The following is an 18,428-nucleotide window of genomic DNA, read 5'->3' on the forward strand; positions in this document are numbered from 1 at the left end:
TTTTATGAATTACCTTTGAAAGACATGGTCCTGAAAAAGGGAAGTTTATTTTTTGTTGAGTTTACACTACCGTTCAAAAGTTTGGGGTCATGGCACATTTTTTGTTTATAACATCAAATTGATCAGAAATACAGTGTAGACATTGTTAATGTTGTAAATGAATATTGTTGCTGAAAATTTTTAATGGAATATCTACAGAACAAAGGCACACAGAGGCCCATTATCAGCAACCATCACTCCTGTGTTCCAATGGCACGTTGTGTTATGTGGCTTACAGCAGGTCACCAGGGGGAGACTCGTCGAGGCCTGGTAGCAGATGGAGTGTTCATCACGAGGCGATGGCTCCATCTGCTGGACGTGCCAGGTCTCGACGGGCTCCCCAGCCATGACCAATTGGGGCTGATTGGGAGCTGGTGAGTAATTAAGGGCGGATTGCTCACCAGCTGTGCAAGGCCCATGAAGCTGCCAGAAGGGCAGCACACAGGGGGAACTGGGGGGAAGTAAGGTGACTTCCATGTAGTTGGAGACGGTGCATGAGTGAAAACGAGGGAATTTGAGTTTGTGTGCCAAACAGGATGCAGCAAGACCCGGAGCCCAGAAGCAGGTATCCCGGAGAGGGTCTCATGGGGGAGACCTCCTTTTCTTTTTTCAACTATTTAAATAAACACCCTAAATAAACACCCTATTTAAATAAACACCCTAAATAAACACCCTATTTAAATAAACACCCTAAATAAACACCCTATTTAAATAAACACCCTAAATAAACACCCTATTTAAATAAACACCCTAAATAAACACCCTATTTAAATAAACACCCTAAATAAACACCCTATTTAAATAAACACCCTAAATAAACACCCTATTTAAATAAACACCCTAAATAAACACCCTATTTAAATAAACACCCTAAATAAACACCCTATTTAAATAAACACCCTTGAAACTGAACTAATCCTTCTCTGTCCGTGTCTGATCTGGGTAAACGGCTTGACCAAACCCCCTGGTCTGCCACAGTTAGATAATCCAAATGTATCATTTTAAAAGGCTAATTGATCACTAGAAAACTCTTTGGCAATTATGTTAGCGCAGCTGAAAACTGTTATGCTGATTTTAAGAAGCAAAACAACTGGCCTTCTTTCAACTAGTTGAGTATCTCGAGCATCAGCATTTGTGGGTTCGATTACAGGCTCAAAATGGCCAGAAACAAAAAACTTCCTTCTGAAACTCGTCAGTCTATTCTTGTTCTGAGAAATGAAGGCTATTCCATATGAGAAAGTGCCAAGAAACTGGCCTACTTTGAACAACGTTGTGTACTACTCCCTTCACAGAACAGCACAAACTGGCCCTAACCAGAATAGAAAGAGTGGGAGGCCGCGGTGCACATCTGAGCAAGTACATTAGAGTGTCTAGTTTGAGAAACAGATGCCTCACAAGTCCTGAACTGGCAGTTTCATTAAATAATACCCGCAAACACCAGCCTCAACAGTGGAGAAGAGACTCTGGGATGCAGACCTTTTAGGCAGAGTTCCTCTGTGTTCTTTTGCCCATCTTAATCTTTTTTTTTTGGCCAGTCTGAGATACGTCTTTTTCTTTGCAACTCTGCCTAGAAGGCCAGCATCCCAGAATCGCCTCTTCACTGTTGACGTTGAGACTGATGTTTTGCAGGCCATTGGACTCTGGAGCAGTGGAAACGTGTTCTCTGGAGTGATGAATCACTCTTTACCATCTGGCAGTCTGAAGGATGAATCTGGGTTTGGCGGATGGCAGTAGAACTTTACCTGCCCCAATGCATAGTTCCAACTGTTTGGTGGAGAAGGAATAATGGTGTGGGGCTGGCCCCTTAGTTCCAGTGAGGATGAGTCTTGAGTTCAATTCTCGGGCCGACTCTTTTCTCTGTATTCATCAATGATGTTGCTCTTGCTGCGGGCGATTCCCTGATCCACCTCTACGCAGACGACACCATTCTATATACTTTCGGCCCGTCATTGGACACTGTGCTATCTAACCTCCAAACAAGCTTCAATGCCATACAACACTCCTTCCGTGGCCTCCGACTGCTCTTAAACGCTAGTAAAACCAAATGCATGCTTTTCAACCGATCGCTGCCTGCACCCGCATGCCCGCCTAGCATCACCACCCTGGATGGTTCCGACCTAGAATATGTGGACATCTATAAGTACCTAGGTGTCTGGCTAGACTGCAAACTCTCCTTCCAGACTCATATCAAACATCTCCAATCGAAAATCAAATCAAGAGTCGGCTTTCTATTCCGCAACAAAGCCTCCTTCACTCATGCCGCCAAGCTTACCCTAGTAAAACTGACTATCCTACCGATCCTCGACTTCGGCGATGTCATCTACAAAATGGCTTCCAACACTCTACTCAGCAAACTGGATGCAGTCTATCACAGTGCCATCCGTTTTGTCACTAAAGCACCTTATACCACCCACCACTGCGACTTGTATGCTCTAGTCGGCTGGCCCTCGCTACATATTCGTCGCCAGACCCACTGGCTCCAGGTCATCTACAAGTCCATGCTAGGTAAAGCTCCGCCTTATCTCAGCTCACTGGTCACGATGGCAACACCCATCCGTAGCACGCGCTCCAGCAGGTGTATCTCACTGATCATCCCTAAAGCCAACACCTCATTTGGCCGCCTTTCGTTCCAGTACTCTGCTGCCTGTGACTGGAACGAATTGCAAAAATCGCTGAAGTTGGAGACTTTTATCTCCCTCACCAACTTCAAACATCAGCTATCTGAGCAGCTAACCGATCGCTGCAGCTGTACATAGTCTATTGGTAAATAGCCCACCCATTTTCACCTACCTCATCCCCATACTGTTTTTATTTATTTATTTTTCTGCTCTTTTACACACCAATATCTCTACCTGTACATGACCATCTGATCATTTATCACTCCAGTGTTAATCTGCAAAATTGTAATTATTCGCCTACCTCATGCCTTTTGCACACATTGTATATAGACTCCCCCTTTGTTTTCTACTGTGTTATTGACTTGTTAATTGTTTACTCCATGTGTAACTCTGTGTTGTCTGCTCATACTGCTATGCTTTATCTTGGCCAGGTCGCAGTTGCAAATGAGAACTTGTTCTCAACTAGCCTACCTGGTTAAATAAAGGTGAAATAAAAATAAAATAAAAAAAACTTGTCCTCTCCAGCAGAGGATAAGTTTAAGATTTATCTTCACTGGATTGCTACAGAATACACTGACATTCTATACGATTCTGTGTTTGGGCAAGGCCCTTTCCTGCTTCAGCATGACAATGCCCCCATGCACAAAGCGAGGTCAATACAGAAATGGTTTGTCGAGATCAGTGTGGAAGAACTGCAGAGCCCTGACCTCAACCCCATCAAACACCTTTGGGAGGAATTGGAATGCCAACTGCGAGCCAGGCCTAATGCCATGCAAGGGCATGAATTTTAAGCCCGAGCCCTACCCATGTAGGCACATTCAGGGCCTACCCGAAATCAGAAATAACTTTTGACTAAAATACAGTATATACACATGAAATGTGTAGTGAATAGTGTTACATTATTAAAGTGACCAGTGATTCCATGTCTATGTATATAGGGCTGCAGCCTCTAAGGTGCAGGGTTAAGTAACCAGGTGGTAGCCGGGTAGTGATGGCTATTTAACAGTCTGATGGCCTTGAGATAGAAGCTGGTTTTCAGTTTCTCTGTCCTAGCTTGTACCTGTACTGACCTCGCCTTCTGGATGGTAGCTGGGTGAACAGGCTGTGGCTTGGCTGGTTGATGTCTTTGATGCATTGGGCGGACCTCACCACCCTCTGGAGAGCCTTGTGGTCGCAGGCGGTGCAGTTGCCATACCAGGCAGTGATACAGCCCGACAGGAGGCTTTTAATTGTGCATCTGTAAAAGTTTGTGAGGGTCTTAGCCAAATTTCTTCTGCCTCCTGGGGTTGAAGAGGCGCTGTTGCGCCTTCTTCACCACACTGTCTGTGTGGGTTGACCATTTCAGATTTTCAAGCTTTTCACCCTCTCCACTGGTCCTGTCGATGTGGATAGGGGCGTCCATGACCAGCTCCTTCGTTTTGTTGACGTTGAAGATGTTATTTTCCTGGCACCACTCTGCCAGGGCCCTCACCTCTTCCCTGTAGGCTATCTCGTCATTGTTGGTAATCAGGCCTACTACTGTTGTGTAGTTTGCAAACTTGATGATTGAGTTGGAGGCATGTGGGACCACGCAGTCATGGGTCAACAGGGAGTACAGGTGTGTTGAGAATCAGTGAAGTGGAGGTGTTGTTTCCTACCTTCACCACCTGGGTGCGGCCGTCAGGAAGTCCAGAACCCTGTTGCACAGAGCGAGGTTCAGACCCCCGAACTTAAGCTGTGTCCATACACCCCTCACACTGACCTACAGTAGAACAGTCCAAATCAAACTCTGCAACAACAAAAACCGGATGTAGCTTGGCAGCCTAGTCTCTCCAGCCCATAGAGTTAGTTAGAGGGCTCATTATGGATATAACCAGTGATATGGTAAACAGTACAGTAAGTAAGCTTTTCACTGTAAGTCTACACCTGTTGTTTACAAAGCATGTGACAATTAAATGACATGTTTTAATTTGAGTAGTTTCTCATTGCATGGGGCGATGTGTCTAATTTGTCATGATAGTGGCACAGTGGGTCAACGGCTGAACCCCGGCATTGCTGCTTGCAGCTATATTAATTTAGCTGTGTGTGTTCATCTCCCCATACCTCTCGGGGCAGATGCTGGGTCCTCCAAGATGGCGCCAATAGAGATGGTCGCCTCGTTTCAGGTCCTTAGTAAACTATGCAGTTATTTGTTTTTGTTATGTATTATTTCCCTTTATCTTTGTGTGTATAAGGTAGTTGTTGTGAATTTGTTAGATTACTTGTTAGATTTTACGGCATAGTCGGAACTAGAACCACAAGCATTTCGCTACACTCACATTAACATCTGCTAACCATGTGTATGTGACCAATAACATTTGATTTGATTTGCATGGATGCTTTTGTATATCACCGCCATCTAGTGGCCACAATAAACAATTACACAAGATTTGGTTCAGGACTCCATCCCTGCAAGTGGCAGTAAATCATCAATATTAGCTTCATCTTTTTATCAAACACAAAGATGATACCAAGATGAGTCCTTTAACTAATTCTATGCTCCAGCCCCTTTTGACACTCCACTCCCGTCCCACAGCCACTGACACAAACTTGTCAACACATACATCATGATGGCTCCTCTCAGTGACACTGCAATTTGGAAAGTATTGGGCCTTTATAATAAGGTGTGGCAGGAAGAGAAACTGCCTGGAAGTTGGAAGCAGGCGGTAGTGGTGCCAATAAGGAGACCAGGTAAAGACCCTACCAGTCCTTCAAGCTATAGGCCGATAGCGTTGACATCTCATGTACGTAAACTTATGGAAAGGATGATAACGGAAAGGCTGACTGGAGAGTAGAGGACTAATGTCACCAGATAAAAGTGGGTTCAGGAAAGGCAGGGGAACGATGGATCCTGTACTGTGCCTTGAGTCAGTCATACGGAAGACACAAGCAAATAAGGAGGTGGTAGTAGCTTTTATGTAGAGAAGGCTTATGATATGATGTGGAAGGAAGGCCTACTTATCAAGCTGGCTAAAATGGGAGTTGGAGGAAGGGTGTTTAACTGGATAAAGGATTTTCCTTTTTGGGCGATCAATACAAGTGAGGGTGGGGAGCTCTATATCAGCAAGCTATGAGGTGGATAATGATACCCCCCAGGGAAGTGTCATTGGTCCTTTGTTGTTCTCCATAATGATTGACAATGTATTCTCTCAGGTGACAGCTGATATTGGGAGGTCATTGTTTTGCGGATGATGGGGCTCTGTGGAAGAGAGGGAGAAATATTACCCAGACAGCCAGAAGAGTTCAAGAAGTGATTTGTGAAGTAGAGCGGTGGTCCCTCAGGTGGAGCTTCAAGTTTTCAGTTGAGAAAACACAGACTGTGTTTTTTTCTAGAAGGAAGGTTGGGAAGGAAATACACTTGAAGTTGTATGGAAGGAATCTGGAGAGTGTGGGAGTGTTTAGATTCCTGAGGTTCTGGTTTGACACTCAAATGACATGGGTGAAGCATATTGAGAGTAGTTGTCAACAGAAAGAAAATATTGAATGTGATGCGTTGCCTGTCAGGAATGGAGTGGGGGAGGGGGGGGGGGGGGCATATAGAATGGAGGTGAAAATGCTATATATAGCGCTGTTAAGGTCAGTAATGGATTATGGAAGTATAGCATATGGATCAGCCGCTCAGACATCTTTAAAACAGCCTGATGTTATCCAGGCCCAAGCCCGAAGAATATGTTGTGGAACACTTAGGACCTCTCCGGTGGCAGCAATGCAGGTAGAGTTGGGAGAGATGCCGTTAAGAAGTTAAGAAGACAACAGCTAGCCATGACATATTGGGTAAATCTACAAGGACATAAGATTAAACATCCTACAAAAAAGGTACTCCTTCAGTGCTAGGAACATGAACAAAATCTGAATACAAGCTTTGGGTGGATTTGCAATTGCATGGCGAGAGAGATGGGGTTGTTTGGGAGGGAGTTTAGCCCCTCTGTGGTTCTTCCTGCTATCCCATCTTGGTTTCTCCCTCAGCCAGGGATATATCTATGGTTGCTTGAGAGGGTAAGAGCTGTTGAGGAAGGAGTAGATTCAGTTGTAAGTGAACATTTATAAACACAATACTATGCTTTCTCACTATATTAACAGATTGATCTAAGGACCCTAAACCACGGAGGAGAGGAGCAGCTTTTAGTGTTCCTGAGTTTAAGGTGGCAGTGACAAAAAGAGCAATAGAACATTTATCTGTTTACACAATGGAGTTGTTGGCCATACTATTGGCTGCAGAGTAGGTGGAGGTGGTGAGGCCAGACAGGGTACTCATCTGCTCTGAATCCTGTACAGCACTGATGAGCTTAAATGCATGTGTATCTCAGAGCAGACAGGATGTATTGTATGAGGTGTAGCAGTGTTTGTTTAGGGTGAAAGAGATGGGGGTATTTGTGATGTTCCTCTGGGTACCAGCTCATGTGGGAGTAGAGGGGAACGAGGAAGTGGATATTATTTCCAAACAGGAGCAGAAGCCAAGGGGTTAATAAGAACAGTGGGTAAAAATAAGTGGCAAGAGTTGTGGAACAGGGAGAGTAAGGGAAGACGTATAAGAGTTGTGGAACAGGGAGAGTAAGGGAAGACCTATAAGAGTTGTGTAACAGGGAGAGTAAGGGAAGACGTATAAGAGTTGTGGAACAGGGAGAGTAAGGGAAGACGTATAAGAGTTGTGGAACAGGGAGAGTAAGGGAAGACGTATAAGAGTTGTGGAACAGGGAGAGTAAGGGAAGACGTATAAGAGTTGTGGAACAGGGAGAGTAAGGGAAGACGTATAAGAGTTGTGGAACAGGGAGAGTAAGGGAAGACGTATAAGAGTTGTGGAACAGGGAGAGTAAGGGAAGACGTGTAAGAGTTGTGGAACAGGGAGAGTAAGGGAAGACGTATAAGAGTTGTGGAACAGGGAGAGTAAGGGAAGACGTGTAAGAGTTGTGGAACAGGGAGAGTAAGGGAAGACGTGTAAGAGTTGTGGAACAGGGAGAGTAAGGGAAGACGTGTAAGAGTTGTGGAACAGGGAGAGTAAGGGAAGACGTGTAAGAGTTGTGGAACAGGGAGAGTAAGGGAAGACGTATAAGAGTTGTGGAACAGGGAGAGTAAGGGAAGACGTATAAGAGTTGTGGAACAGGGAGAGTAAGGGAAGACGTATAAGAGTTGTGGAACAGGGAGAGTAAGGGAAGACGTATAAGAGTTGTGGAACAGGGAGAGTAAGGGAAGACGTATAAGAGTTGTGGAACAGGGAGAGTAAGGGAAGACGTATAAGAGTTGTGGAACAGGGAGAGTAAGGGAAGACGTATAAGAGTTGTGGAACAGGGAGAGTAAGGGAAGACGTATAAGAGTTGTGGAACAGGGAGAGTAAGGGAAGACGTATAAGAGTTGTGGAACAGGGAGAGTAAGGGAAGACGTGTAAGAGTTGTGGAACAGGGAGAGTAAGGGAAGACGTATAAGAGTTGTGGAACAGGGAGAGTAAGGGAAGACGTATAAGAGTTGTGGAACAGGGAGAGTAAGGGAAGACGTATAAGAGTTGTGGAACAGGGAGAGTAAGGGAAGACGTATAAGATCCAGGAAAAGGTGGGGTCGGGGAGGTCCTCAGGCTGAGAGAGGAGGGAGGAAAGTGTAGTCACAAGGCTGAGACTGGGACACATAAGGCTCAATAGTACATTGAAAGTGGTGGGGAAACATCCGACTGGGACGTGTGATCATTGTCAGGAGGAGATGGAGACAGTGGAACATGTTATTTTTCAGTGCCAGAAATATGTGAGAGAAATGGAGCGATTTGTTATTCGATTTGAGGAGTAATGGGGTTGAAGAGCCAGGATTAAGTCAACTTTCGGGGAAATCTTCAGGAGATGTAGTATTTAATTATGTATATCGTTTCCTTAGAGAGACGAGATTATTGGGTAGGATTTAGACCTTCCCCTCTGGTCCACACTCCAGTGCAGTTGGTGGCGGTAATACACCTAAAATCCACAGAAGAAGAAGAAGAACACATTTCACTTTCACTTTCACTTCTGTGTTCATGAATACACCAACGAGGACATGTTATTGCAAATATGATAACCACAATTTTAATTTCATTCATGCAGTTTTCCATCGTAGGTGAGTTCATTATTTGAATTGTGTTTTTGGCATTCTTGTCTCACCAAGTTGTGTCATTGTATAACAAACTGAATGCAGTTTTACTGTGTATACATTTTTTAAAGGCTTCAATAGGCTAAACCCAGCAAACACAACCCCTACACAATATTGTCTTCACGTTGTCTATTGAAATAGGCTACAGAAACGATAACTTGAAGTGTTGTCTTCCAGCCCCTCATTCTCTTCATCGTCATTGCATCGCAACCCAAGGGACCTTGTATCCGAAAAATATCCAGTTGGTAATGATAGATGATGTCATTGTCTATTACTACAACAGCAGTGCTGAACAAGAGGCCGTAGTGCCGGAATGGTTGAACCACCCTGAGGGAATTGAATTTTGGCAGGAGGTTCATCGAAATCTGAAATTTAATCGATATGTAATGGATACTGCTGTGAGAGTAACAAGTGAACATTACAATCATTCACATGGTAAGACAAAATATGTGTGCCGAGACAGTGCAACAGAGCTGAAGGCCTTAAGGAGAATTGCATGGCTATACAGAGGTTCAATAACCCAAAAAACATATTTTCTTAGTTGCAGCCATTAGCCTACCTTTGTGAGCTGATACTTTTAACCAGCAGTCTATATTTGAAGTAAATGGTGCTGATTTATTATGGTCATTTTATGTGTCATACAGATCACTTTTACCAAGCTCATGGACGCTGTGGATGGAAGTCAGACGGAACCACAGAGGCCTTTATGAGCCATGCATATGACGGCAAAGACTTTGTCAGCTTCGATGTATCGACCAGAACATGGACAGCTGCAGTTTCCCATGCTGTTTTTTACAAAAGAAAAAGGGAAACAGATTTAGAAGATCTTGTTAGGCTGGTCATTCATTACGAATCTGGATGCATCCGTTGGCTGGAGAAACTGTTAGAGTTTAGCGTTACAGTTCGAGAACCCAAAGGTAACAACACCCCTTTATTAACCGATACATTTTGTAAAACCAAGGTATTGCACTTACCATACCTATGTTCTCCTTTCCATTAAACATAATCATTGCCCCAGAGCACAAGCTATACAGTGCCTTCGGAAAGTATTCATACCCCTTGACTTTTTCCACACTTTGTTTACGTTACAGCCTTATACTAAAATGGGTGAATGAAAAAGAAATCCTCAGCAATCTACACACAATACCCCACAATGACAATGCGAAAACAGGTTTTTAGAAATTGCTGCAAATGTGTTAAAAAAAACTAAAACAGAAATAACTTATTTACATAAGTATTCAGACCCTTTGCTATGAGACTCAAAATTGAGCGCTCTGTAGCAGGTTCTCAGACTGGGGCAACGGTTCATCTTTCAACAGGACAACGACCCTAAGCACACAGCCCAGACAATGCAGGAGTGGCTTCGGGACAAGTCTTTTAACGTCCTTGAGTGGTCCAACCAGAGCCTGAACTTGAACCTGATCAAACATCTCTGGAGAGACCTGAAAATAGCTGTGCAGAAACAGTCCCCATCCAACCTGACAGAGCTTGAGCGGATCTGCAGAGAATAATAAGAGAAACTCCCCATATACAGGTGTGCCAAGCTTGTAGCGTCATAGCCAAGAAGATTCAAGGCTGTAATCGCTGCCAAAGGTGCTTCAACAAATTGCTGAGTAAAGGGTCTGAATACTTATGTAAATGTGATATCAGTTGTTTTTTTTTATTAGCAAAAACTTCTAAAAAACTGTTTTTGCTTTGTCATTGTGGGGTATTGTGCGTAGGTTTGATGAGGGGAAAAAACAATTGAATACATTTTAGAATAAGGTTGTAACATAACAAAATGTGCAAAATGTCAAGGGGTCTGAATACTTTCCGAAGGCACTGTATATGTTCTTTGAGATGTGACATTTTGTAGTTAACAAACAACACGTCTGTAATGTCAAGATGTCACTTGCATTGGAAAGGCAGACCAAATGTGTTCATCAAAAATGTTCCTCTTAAGTCCCTGCGGTGAGTCTGTTTGAGAGACCGCCTCATGGCAACTCCGAGGTGGAGGTCACATGTCATGTGACAGGGTTCTACCCTCGGGCGGTGCAGGTGGAGTGGCTGGGGGCAGAGGGGCTTCCCATGGTAGACGGGGTGAACAGTGGCGAGGTGCTGCCCAACGGAGACGGTTCATACCAGCTAAGGAAGAGCCTGACTGTCCCACAGGAAGCCCAGGACACCCAGAGCTACAGCTGCCTGGTGCTCCACAGCAGTATAGCTGGGAACATCACAGTAACCTGGGGTAGGGTACATTTCCCAATATAATTTACAATTGAATCAGCTGAAGATATACTACAGCATGTAATATGCTCATATGTATGTATTTTTTCTAGCTCCAAAGAAGAACCTGGCCAATGTGCTCATGGCTATAGTCATCATTGTATCTGTAGTCTTGATACTCACTGTCCTATTCAAGTATTTAGTATGGAGGAGAGCAGTAGGTAAGAGTCAATCTTAATTCTTGCTGCACTAGGTGTTATTTCTGATCAGAGTAAAGTAAACAAGAGCTTAATGACCCCTCACACACATTTTAAAGATTTTTCCCTTTCCTGTTTATTCAGCACAAAACCCAAGAGGATGAGTAAGAGGATGACCAACGATGAATGAGAAAAGTCTGTATGCATTTGATGCTCTATACAACCCTAAAGTAATTTACATAATGTTAGACTTGCTGCTTTTGTTGTTGATGCTCTCTATACAACCCTAAAGATATGTATACATGTTAAAATTGCTGCTTTTGTTGTGGTTGATGTTACATTTTCTTTTTTTCTTTTCCTGTTCTTATTTTACGAGCTGCAAGATGTAATCTAAACAACAAATAAACATTTTAGTATGTCATTGAAGGAGTGGCTAACATCAGGAAGTAACTCCATGGAGAAGGAGATATATTTCAACTGTCTTGTTTTTCCTTCTGTGAAGTGTGTTTTGACTGTGAAATGTACTTTAAATATGTTGTGATTTGATTTTAACATGGTTTGGACTGAAGGAACTACATTCATGGAAAATTCTAGTTAAAAAAAACACATTCATTTAAATACAATTAAAAAAACACATCATTTATTGAAATACAATTAAAAAAACACATCATTTATTTAAATACAATTTAAAAAACACAACTTAATTAATCATTGTCTGTTTTCCAGTGTAGGGTTTCCAGTTACAGTGTGTTTTCAAGTGAGGAATTGAAGTCTAAAGTATTCTTCAAGTGGCCCATAAAAACAGAAGATTTTTTGGTTACAGAACATCTTAAAGCTTATTTGACATAGAGAAATGTTCCCACATCAACCTACAGTGGAACAGTCCAAATCAAACTCAACAACAATGGAAACAGGAAGTAACTTTGCAGTGGGTTCTCTACAGCCCTGTTTAACACTCCACTCCTCTCCCACATACCCGTCTGCTGGCTGGAGGTCAGATGGCAGCGCCGCACATTGCCAGTCCCGTCTCGCAGCAGGGGGAGGCGTACCTCACCCACAGGGCAATCCACCTGTCCACTGGGCCACGTTCAGAGGAGGGTTACCTGGGTCTCACTCAGTTCAGCATGGCCATTCTCCCCCTGTGCTAGGCTTGTCTGCTCCCTGTCTCTCTGGTTGTGGTTGGGGGTGGGCTGGTTCTCCTCTAGGATGTCCCCTGGGGGGGTCTGTGGGGCCGTGGAGCAGGGTAAGAACGCCCTGACCCAGGGAAAGCTGGAGGGAAGCCAGGCCCGAGAGACAGCCAGAGAGACAGTCCATCTGGCCTGGGCAGGTGTGCTCTACTCGCATGGTGGAGCAAGATGGGGGAGACATGTCAGGATCCTGGGGGAGAAGGGGATAGGATGTGATACCAGGGATACTACACGGGAAATGATGACATATAGAGGGATGGGCAAGGTGATTAGTATGTGCACATTAAATAAACTGAAGAAAGGAGTTTTGCCTGTAACACACTTTCGGCACAGGGGTTTGGCCCTGACCCTAACCCTGACCCCTAACCCCCTGGCCCGGTCATGCCCTCTCCCTCTCCCCTCACCTGGGTCATAGAAGGGCCCCAGCAGGAAGGTGCCAGACTGCTCGGGGGTGTTGGCGCGGGTCTGGATAATGAAGTGGGCACGGAGGCGAGCAGTAGTGATCTCCTCAAACATGCTGCCTGTGGAGTCCATAACAAACACCAGCGCTGGAGGCTGCTTCACACTGAACAGTCTGCCCTCAGGAGAGTACAGCCAACAGAAGGAAACAGTCTGCCCTCAGGAGAGTACAGCCAACAGAAGGAAACAATCTGCCCTCAGGATAGTACAGCCAACAGAAGGAAACAGTCTGCCCTCAGGAGAGTACAGCCAACAGAAGGAAACAGTCTGCCCTCAGGAGAGTACAGCCAACAGAAGGAAACAGTCTGCCCTCAGGAGAGTACAGCCAACAGAAGGAAACAGTCTGCCCTCAGGATAGTACAGCCAACAGAAGGAAACAGTCTGCCCTCAGGATAGTACAGCCAACAGAAGGAAACAGTCTGCCCTCAGAATAGTACAGCCAACAGAAGGAAACAGTCTGCCCTCAGAATAGTACAGCCAACAGAAGGAAACAGTCTGCCCTCAGGATAGTACAGCCAACAGAAGGAAACAGTCTGCCCTCAGAATAGTACAGCCAACAGAAGGAAACAGTCTGCCCTCAGGATAGTACAGCCAACAGAAGGAAACAGTCTGCCCTCAGAATAGTACAGCCAACAGAAGGAAACAGTCTGCCCTCAGAATAGTACAGCCAACAGAAGGAAACAGTCTGCCCTCAGGATAGTACAGCCAACAGAAGGAAACAGTCTGCCCTCAGAATAGTACAGCCAACAGAAGGAAACAGTCTGCCCTCAGAATAGTACAGCCAACAGAAGGAAACAGTCTGCCCTCAGGATAGTACAGCCAACAGAAGGAAACAGTCTGCCCTCAGAATAGTACAGCCAACAGAAGGAAACAGTCTGCCCTCAGAATAGTACAGCCAACAGAAGGAAACAGTCTGCCCAGAAGGTTTCTTTTTTTGTAATGTTACGTAGATGGAAAAAAGCTGTCCTTGAAACAGTCTTGATATGTTTGTCAAAAGAGAGATCAGGGTCCAGAGTAATGCCAAAGTCCTTCACAGTTCTATTTGAGATGACTGTACATCAAGATTAATTGTCAGATTCAACAGAAGATCTCTTTGTTTCTTGGAACCTAGAACAAGCATCTCTGTTCTGTTCCAAAAGTAGAAAGTTTGTTAGCCATCCACTTCCTCATTTCATTGAAATGTACTCTGTGTGTCATCCGCATAGCAGTGAAAGTTAACATGTTTTCGAATGACATCCCCAAGAGGTAAAATATATAGTGAAAACAATAGTGGTCCTAAAACGGAACCTTGAGGAACACCGAAATGTACAGTTGATTTGTCAGAGGACAAACCATTCACAGAGACAAACTGATATCTTTCCGACAGATAAGATCTAAACCAGGCCAGAACTTGTCCGTGTAGACCAATTTGGGTTTCCAATCTCTCCAAAAGAATGTGGTGAACGATGGTGTCAAAAGCAGCACTAAGGTCTAGTAGCACGAGGACAGATGCAGAGTCTCGGTCTGACGCCATTAAAAGGTAATTTACCACCTTCACAAGTGTACTGTCATACTGGAGGATGGTTTTGTCATCTACACTCCACGACCCCATGAACACTGGCAGACCTGACACACCCTCTGACCCTATGTGATATAGGTGGAGGATCTGAGCATCTGCAAAACAACAGAACATTTTATTTTATTTTATTTCACCTTTATTTAACCAAGTAGGCTAGTTGAGAACACCTTTATTTAACCAGGTAGGCTAGTTGAGAACAAGTTCTCATTTGCAACTGCGACCTGGCCAAGATAAAGTGTAGCAATTCGACACATACAACAACACAGAGTTACACATGGAATAAACAAAACATACAGTCAATAATACAGTAGAACAAAATAAAACAAAAAGTCTATATACAGTGAGTGCAAATGAGGTAAGTTAAGGAAATAAATAGGCCATGGTGGCGAAGTAATTACAATTTAGCAATTAAACACTGGAATGGTAGATCGGCAGAAGATTAATGTGCAGGTAGAGATACTGGGGTGCAAAGGAGCAAAATAAATAAATACCAGTATGGGGATGAGGTAGGTAGATAGATGGGCTGTTTACAGATGGGCTATGTACAGGTGCAGTGATCTGTAAACTTCTCTGACAGCTGGTGCTTAAAGCTAGTGAGGGAGATGTGAGTCTCCAGCTTCAGAGATTTTTGCAATTCGTTCCAGTCATGGGCAGCAGAGAACTGGAAGGAAAGACGACCAAAGGAGGAATTGGCTTTGGGGGTGACCAGTGAGATATACCTACTGGAGCGCGTACTACGAGTGGGTGCTGCTGTGGTGACCAGTGAGCTGAGATAAGGCGGGGCTTTACCTAGCAGAGACTTGTAGATAACCTGTAGCCAGTGGGTTTGGCGACGAGTATGAAGCAAGGGCAACCAACGAGAGCATACAGGTCGCAATGGTGGGTAGTATATGAGGCTTTGGTGACAAAACGGATGGCACTGTGATAGACTGCATCCAGTTTGTTGAGTATAGTGTTGGAGGCAATTTTCATAGATGACATCACGAAAGTCGAGGATCGGTAGGATGGTCAGTTTTACGAGGGTATGTTTGGCAGCATGAGTGAAGGATGCTTTGTTGCGATATAGGAAGCCGATTCTAGATTTAATTTTGGATTGGAGATGCTTAATGTGAGTCTGGAAGGAGAGTTTACAGTCTAACCAGACACCCAGGTATTTGTAGTTGTCCACGTATTCTAAGTCAGAGCCGTCCAGAGTAGTGATGCTGGACGGGCGAGCAGGTGCGGGTAGTGATCGGTTGAATAGCATGCATTTAGTTTTACTTGCGTTTAAGAGCTGTTGGAGCTGTTGGTTAGTTAACACAGTGTCCAAGGAGGGGCCAGAAGTATACAGAATGGTGTCGTCTGCGTAGAGGTGGATCAGAGAATCACCAGCAGCAAGAGCAACATCATTGATGTATACAGAATAGAGAGTCGGCCCGAGAATTGAACACTGTGGCACACCCATAGAGACTGTCAGAGGTCCGGACAACAGGCCCTCCGATTTGACACACTGAACTCTATCAGAGAAGTAGTTGGTAAACCAGGCGAGGCAATCATTTGAGAAACCAAGGCTGTCGAGTCTGCCAATAAGAATGTTGTGATTGACAGAGTCGAAAGCCTTGGCCAGGTCGATGAATACGGCTGCACAGTAATGTCTCTTATCGATGGCGGTTATGATGTCGTTTAGAACCTTGAGCGTGGCTGAGGTGCACCCATGACCAGCTCTGAAACCAGATTGCATAGCGGAGAAGGTATGGTGGGATTCGAAATGGTCAGTAATCTGTTTGTTGACTTGGCTTTCGAAGACCTTAGAAAGACAGGGTAGGATAGATACAGGTCTGTAACAGTTTGGGTCTAGAGTGTCACCCCCGTTGAAGAGGGGGATGACCGCGGCAGCTTTCCAATCTTTGGGAATCTCAGACGATACGAAAGAGAGGTTGAACAGGCTAGTAATAGGGGTTTCAACAATTTCGGCAGATAATTTTAGAAAGAGAGGTTCCAGATTGTCTAGCCCGGCTGATTTGTAACGAGAACATACAGAGAGAATATTTTATTTGAAATATGTTGTACAAAGATATGGTTAATATACAGTAAATAGGTAAAGAATATATGTCATGTAAATGTCCTTAAGTATACTCACCTGATATAGAATAGTATGGCTGCAAAGCAGAGCCCAAATCAAGATACGCTTCATCTAAAGATGGATGTATGCACCTTGTCTGTGAAGAGACGAGATTCCATTCACACTTCTGTTTCTGTGAGTTTGTTGACACAGCCTCATTACCTGGTTGGTCCCTTGCAAAGATGGCATCACAGTTTTACTCTACACGTACAGCAGACAGGTTTGGCAAGTTAGGAATTTACCCTTAATTTCTGTCAGGAATCATGCTCGCACTGTTAAACATAATGAACGGCATAGTGTTAATGGTTGAGACAAAGCAAAAGCCCCTTTGATTTCAATGAAATAAACAACTTTATGAGTGCAAGGAGATGGAATACAATTCCTCCCTGTTTGTAAATTGTCATTATGCTAATTTATTGATGTACTCCAGAGCCCATGTCTTTGAGTAGGGTCCTTTCAGGCCTCAGTAACTTATTGATGAACTCTAGAGCCCATGTCTTTGAGTAGGGTCCTTTCAGGCCTCAGTAACTTATTGATGAACTCTAGAGCCCATGTCTTTGAGTAGGGTCCTTTCAGGCCTCAGTAACTTATTGATGAACTCTAGAGCCCATGTATTTGAGTAGGGTCCTTTCAGGCCTCAGTAACTTATTGATGAACTCTAGAGCCCATGTCTTTGAGTAGGGTCCTTTCAGGCCTCAGTAACTTATTGATGAACTCTAGAGCCCATGTCTTTGAGTAGGGTCCTTTCAGGCCTCAGTAACTTATTGATGAACTCTAGAGCCCATGTATTTGAGTAGGGTCCTTTCAGGCCTCAGTAACTTATTGATGAACTCTAGAGCCCATGTATTTGAGTAGGGTCCTTTCAGGCCTCAGTAACTTATTGATGTACTCTAGAACCCATGTCTTTGAGTAGGGTCCTTTCAGGCCTCAGTAACTTATTGATGTACTCTAGAACCCATGTATTTGAGTAGGGTCCTTTCAGGCCTCAGTAACTTATTGATGTACTCTAGAACCCATGTCTTTAAATAGGGTCCTTTCAGGCCTCAGTAACTTATTGAAGGATTGTAGTCGTCCAAACTCAACGGTAGCAGTTGGAATGTGTCTGTCTGAGTCAATGAGTACATTTCAGACTCCTGCTGCTTCAGTCACGCTGGCTGAACTTGGAAAAGATACCAGCCTTCAGAACACAATGGACGGACAGACATATGGGAGAGACGGGACGAAAGAAAAAGAAAGGATGACGACCTGGGCCAGAAGGAAATGTTGGTGATGGTCAAGCAGGGATGTGCAGGGGAGGAGGGATTAGCGAAGGTGAGGATGGAAAAGAGAGGTCACTGGGGCAGCGAGAAAGACTTTCTCCTGGCCGTAGCAGGGAACGTGATGGGCCTAGGTAACGCGTGGAAGTTCCCCTACCTCTGCTACAAAAATGGTGGAGGTGAGTCCATGAAGGAGAAGGTGCACTGGTTATTCAAATGATGATCAGCTGAACAAATGAGGAACTTAGACCATTTAAATGCATGTATCATACAGTATCATACATTATGTTCTCTCTACCTGATTAGAGGCCTGTGTTGACTTCCACTCTCAAACCAGACAGATGAACTCAACCTTTGCAGCCACTGAATTCTGGGAGTAAGTTTACGGATGCAACATACAGTGAGGAAAAAAAGTATTTGATCCCCTGCTGAGTTTGTATGTTTGCTCACTGACAAAGAAATTATTTGTCTATAATTTTAATGGTAGGTTTATTTGAACAGTGAGAGACAGAATAACTTGGGTGAGAACCTCCTTCCCTCAGCCAGGGCATTGAAAATGGGTCGTGGATGGATATTCCAGTATGACCCAAAACACACGGCCAAGGCAACAAAGGAGTGGCTCAAGAAGAAGCACATTAAGGTCCTGGAGTGGCCTAGCCAGTCTCCTGACCTTAATCCCATAGAA

The 18,428-nt window shown here is 44.2% G+C and overlaps 1 protein-coding gene across 3 annotated transcripts; it reads left to right on the plus strand.

Moving 5' to 3' along the window:
• The first annotated feature begins 7,668 nt into the window (after nt 1-7,668).
• On the plus strand, nt 7,669-11,644 carry LOC110503157 (major histocompatibility complex class I-related gene protein). Of its 3 annotated transcripts, none has more exons than XM_021581503.2 (6): nt 7,669-8,747; nt 8,958-9,215; nt 9,425-9,697; nt 10,723-11,007; nt 11,099-11,206; nt 11,327-11,644. In XM_021581503.2, exons 1-6 carry the CDS (start codon nt 8,702-8,704, stop codon nt 11,344-11,346), a joined length of 990 nt encoding a protein of 329 aa, XP_021437178.1. In that variant the 5' UTR covers nt 7,669-8,701; the 3' UTR covers nt 11,347-11,644. The 3 variants fall into 3 exon arrangements, with proteins under 3 accessions (XP_021437178.1, XP_021437179.1, XP_036817838.1); XM_021581504.2 differs by having other exon boundaries at nt 10,818-11,007; XM_036961943.1 differs by having other exon boundaries at nt 8,958-9,025.
• Nucleotides 11,645-18,428: the final 6,784 nt, after the last annotated feature.

This window comes from Oncorhynchus mykiss, chromosome 24, assembly GCF_013265735.2.
Source record: "Oncorhynchus mykiss isolate Arlee chromosome 24, USDA_OmykA_1.1, whole genome shotgun sequence".
NCBI lineage: Eukaryota > Metazoa > Chordata > Actinopteri > Salmoniformes > Salmonidae > Oncorhynchus > Oncorhynchus mykiss.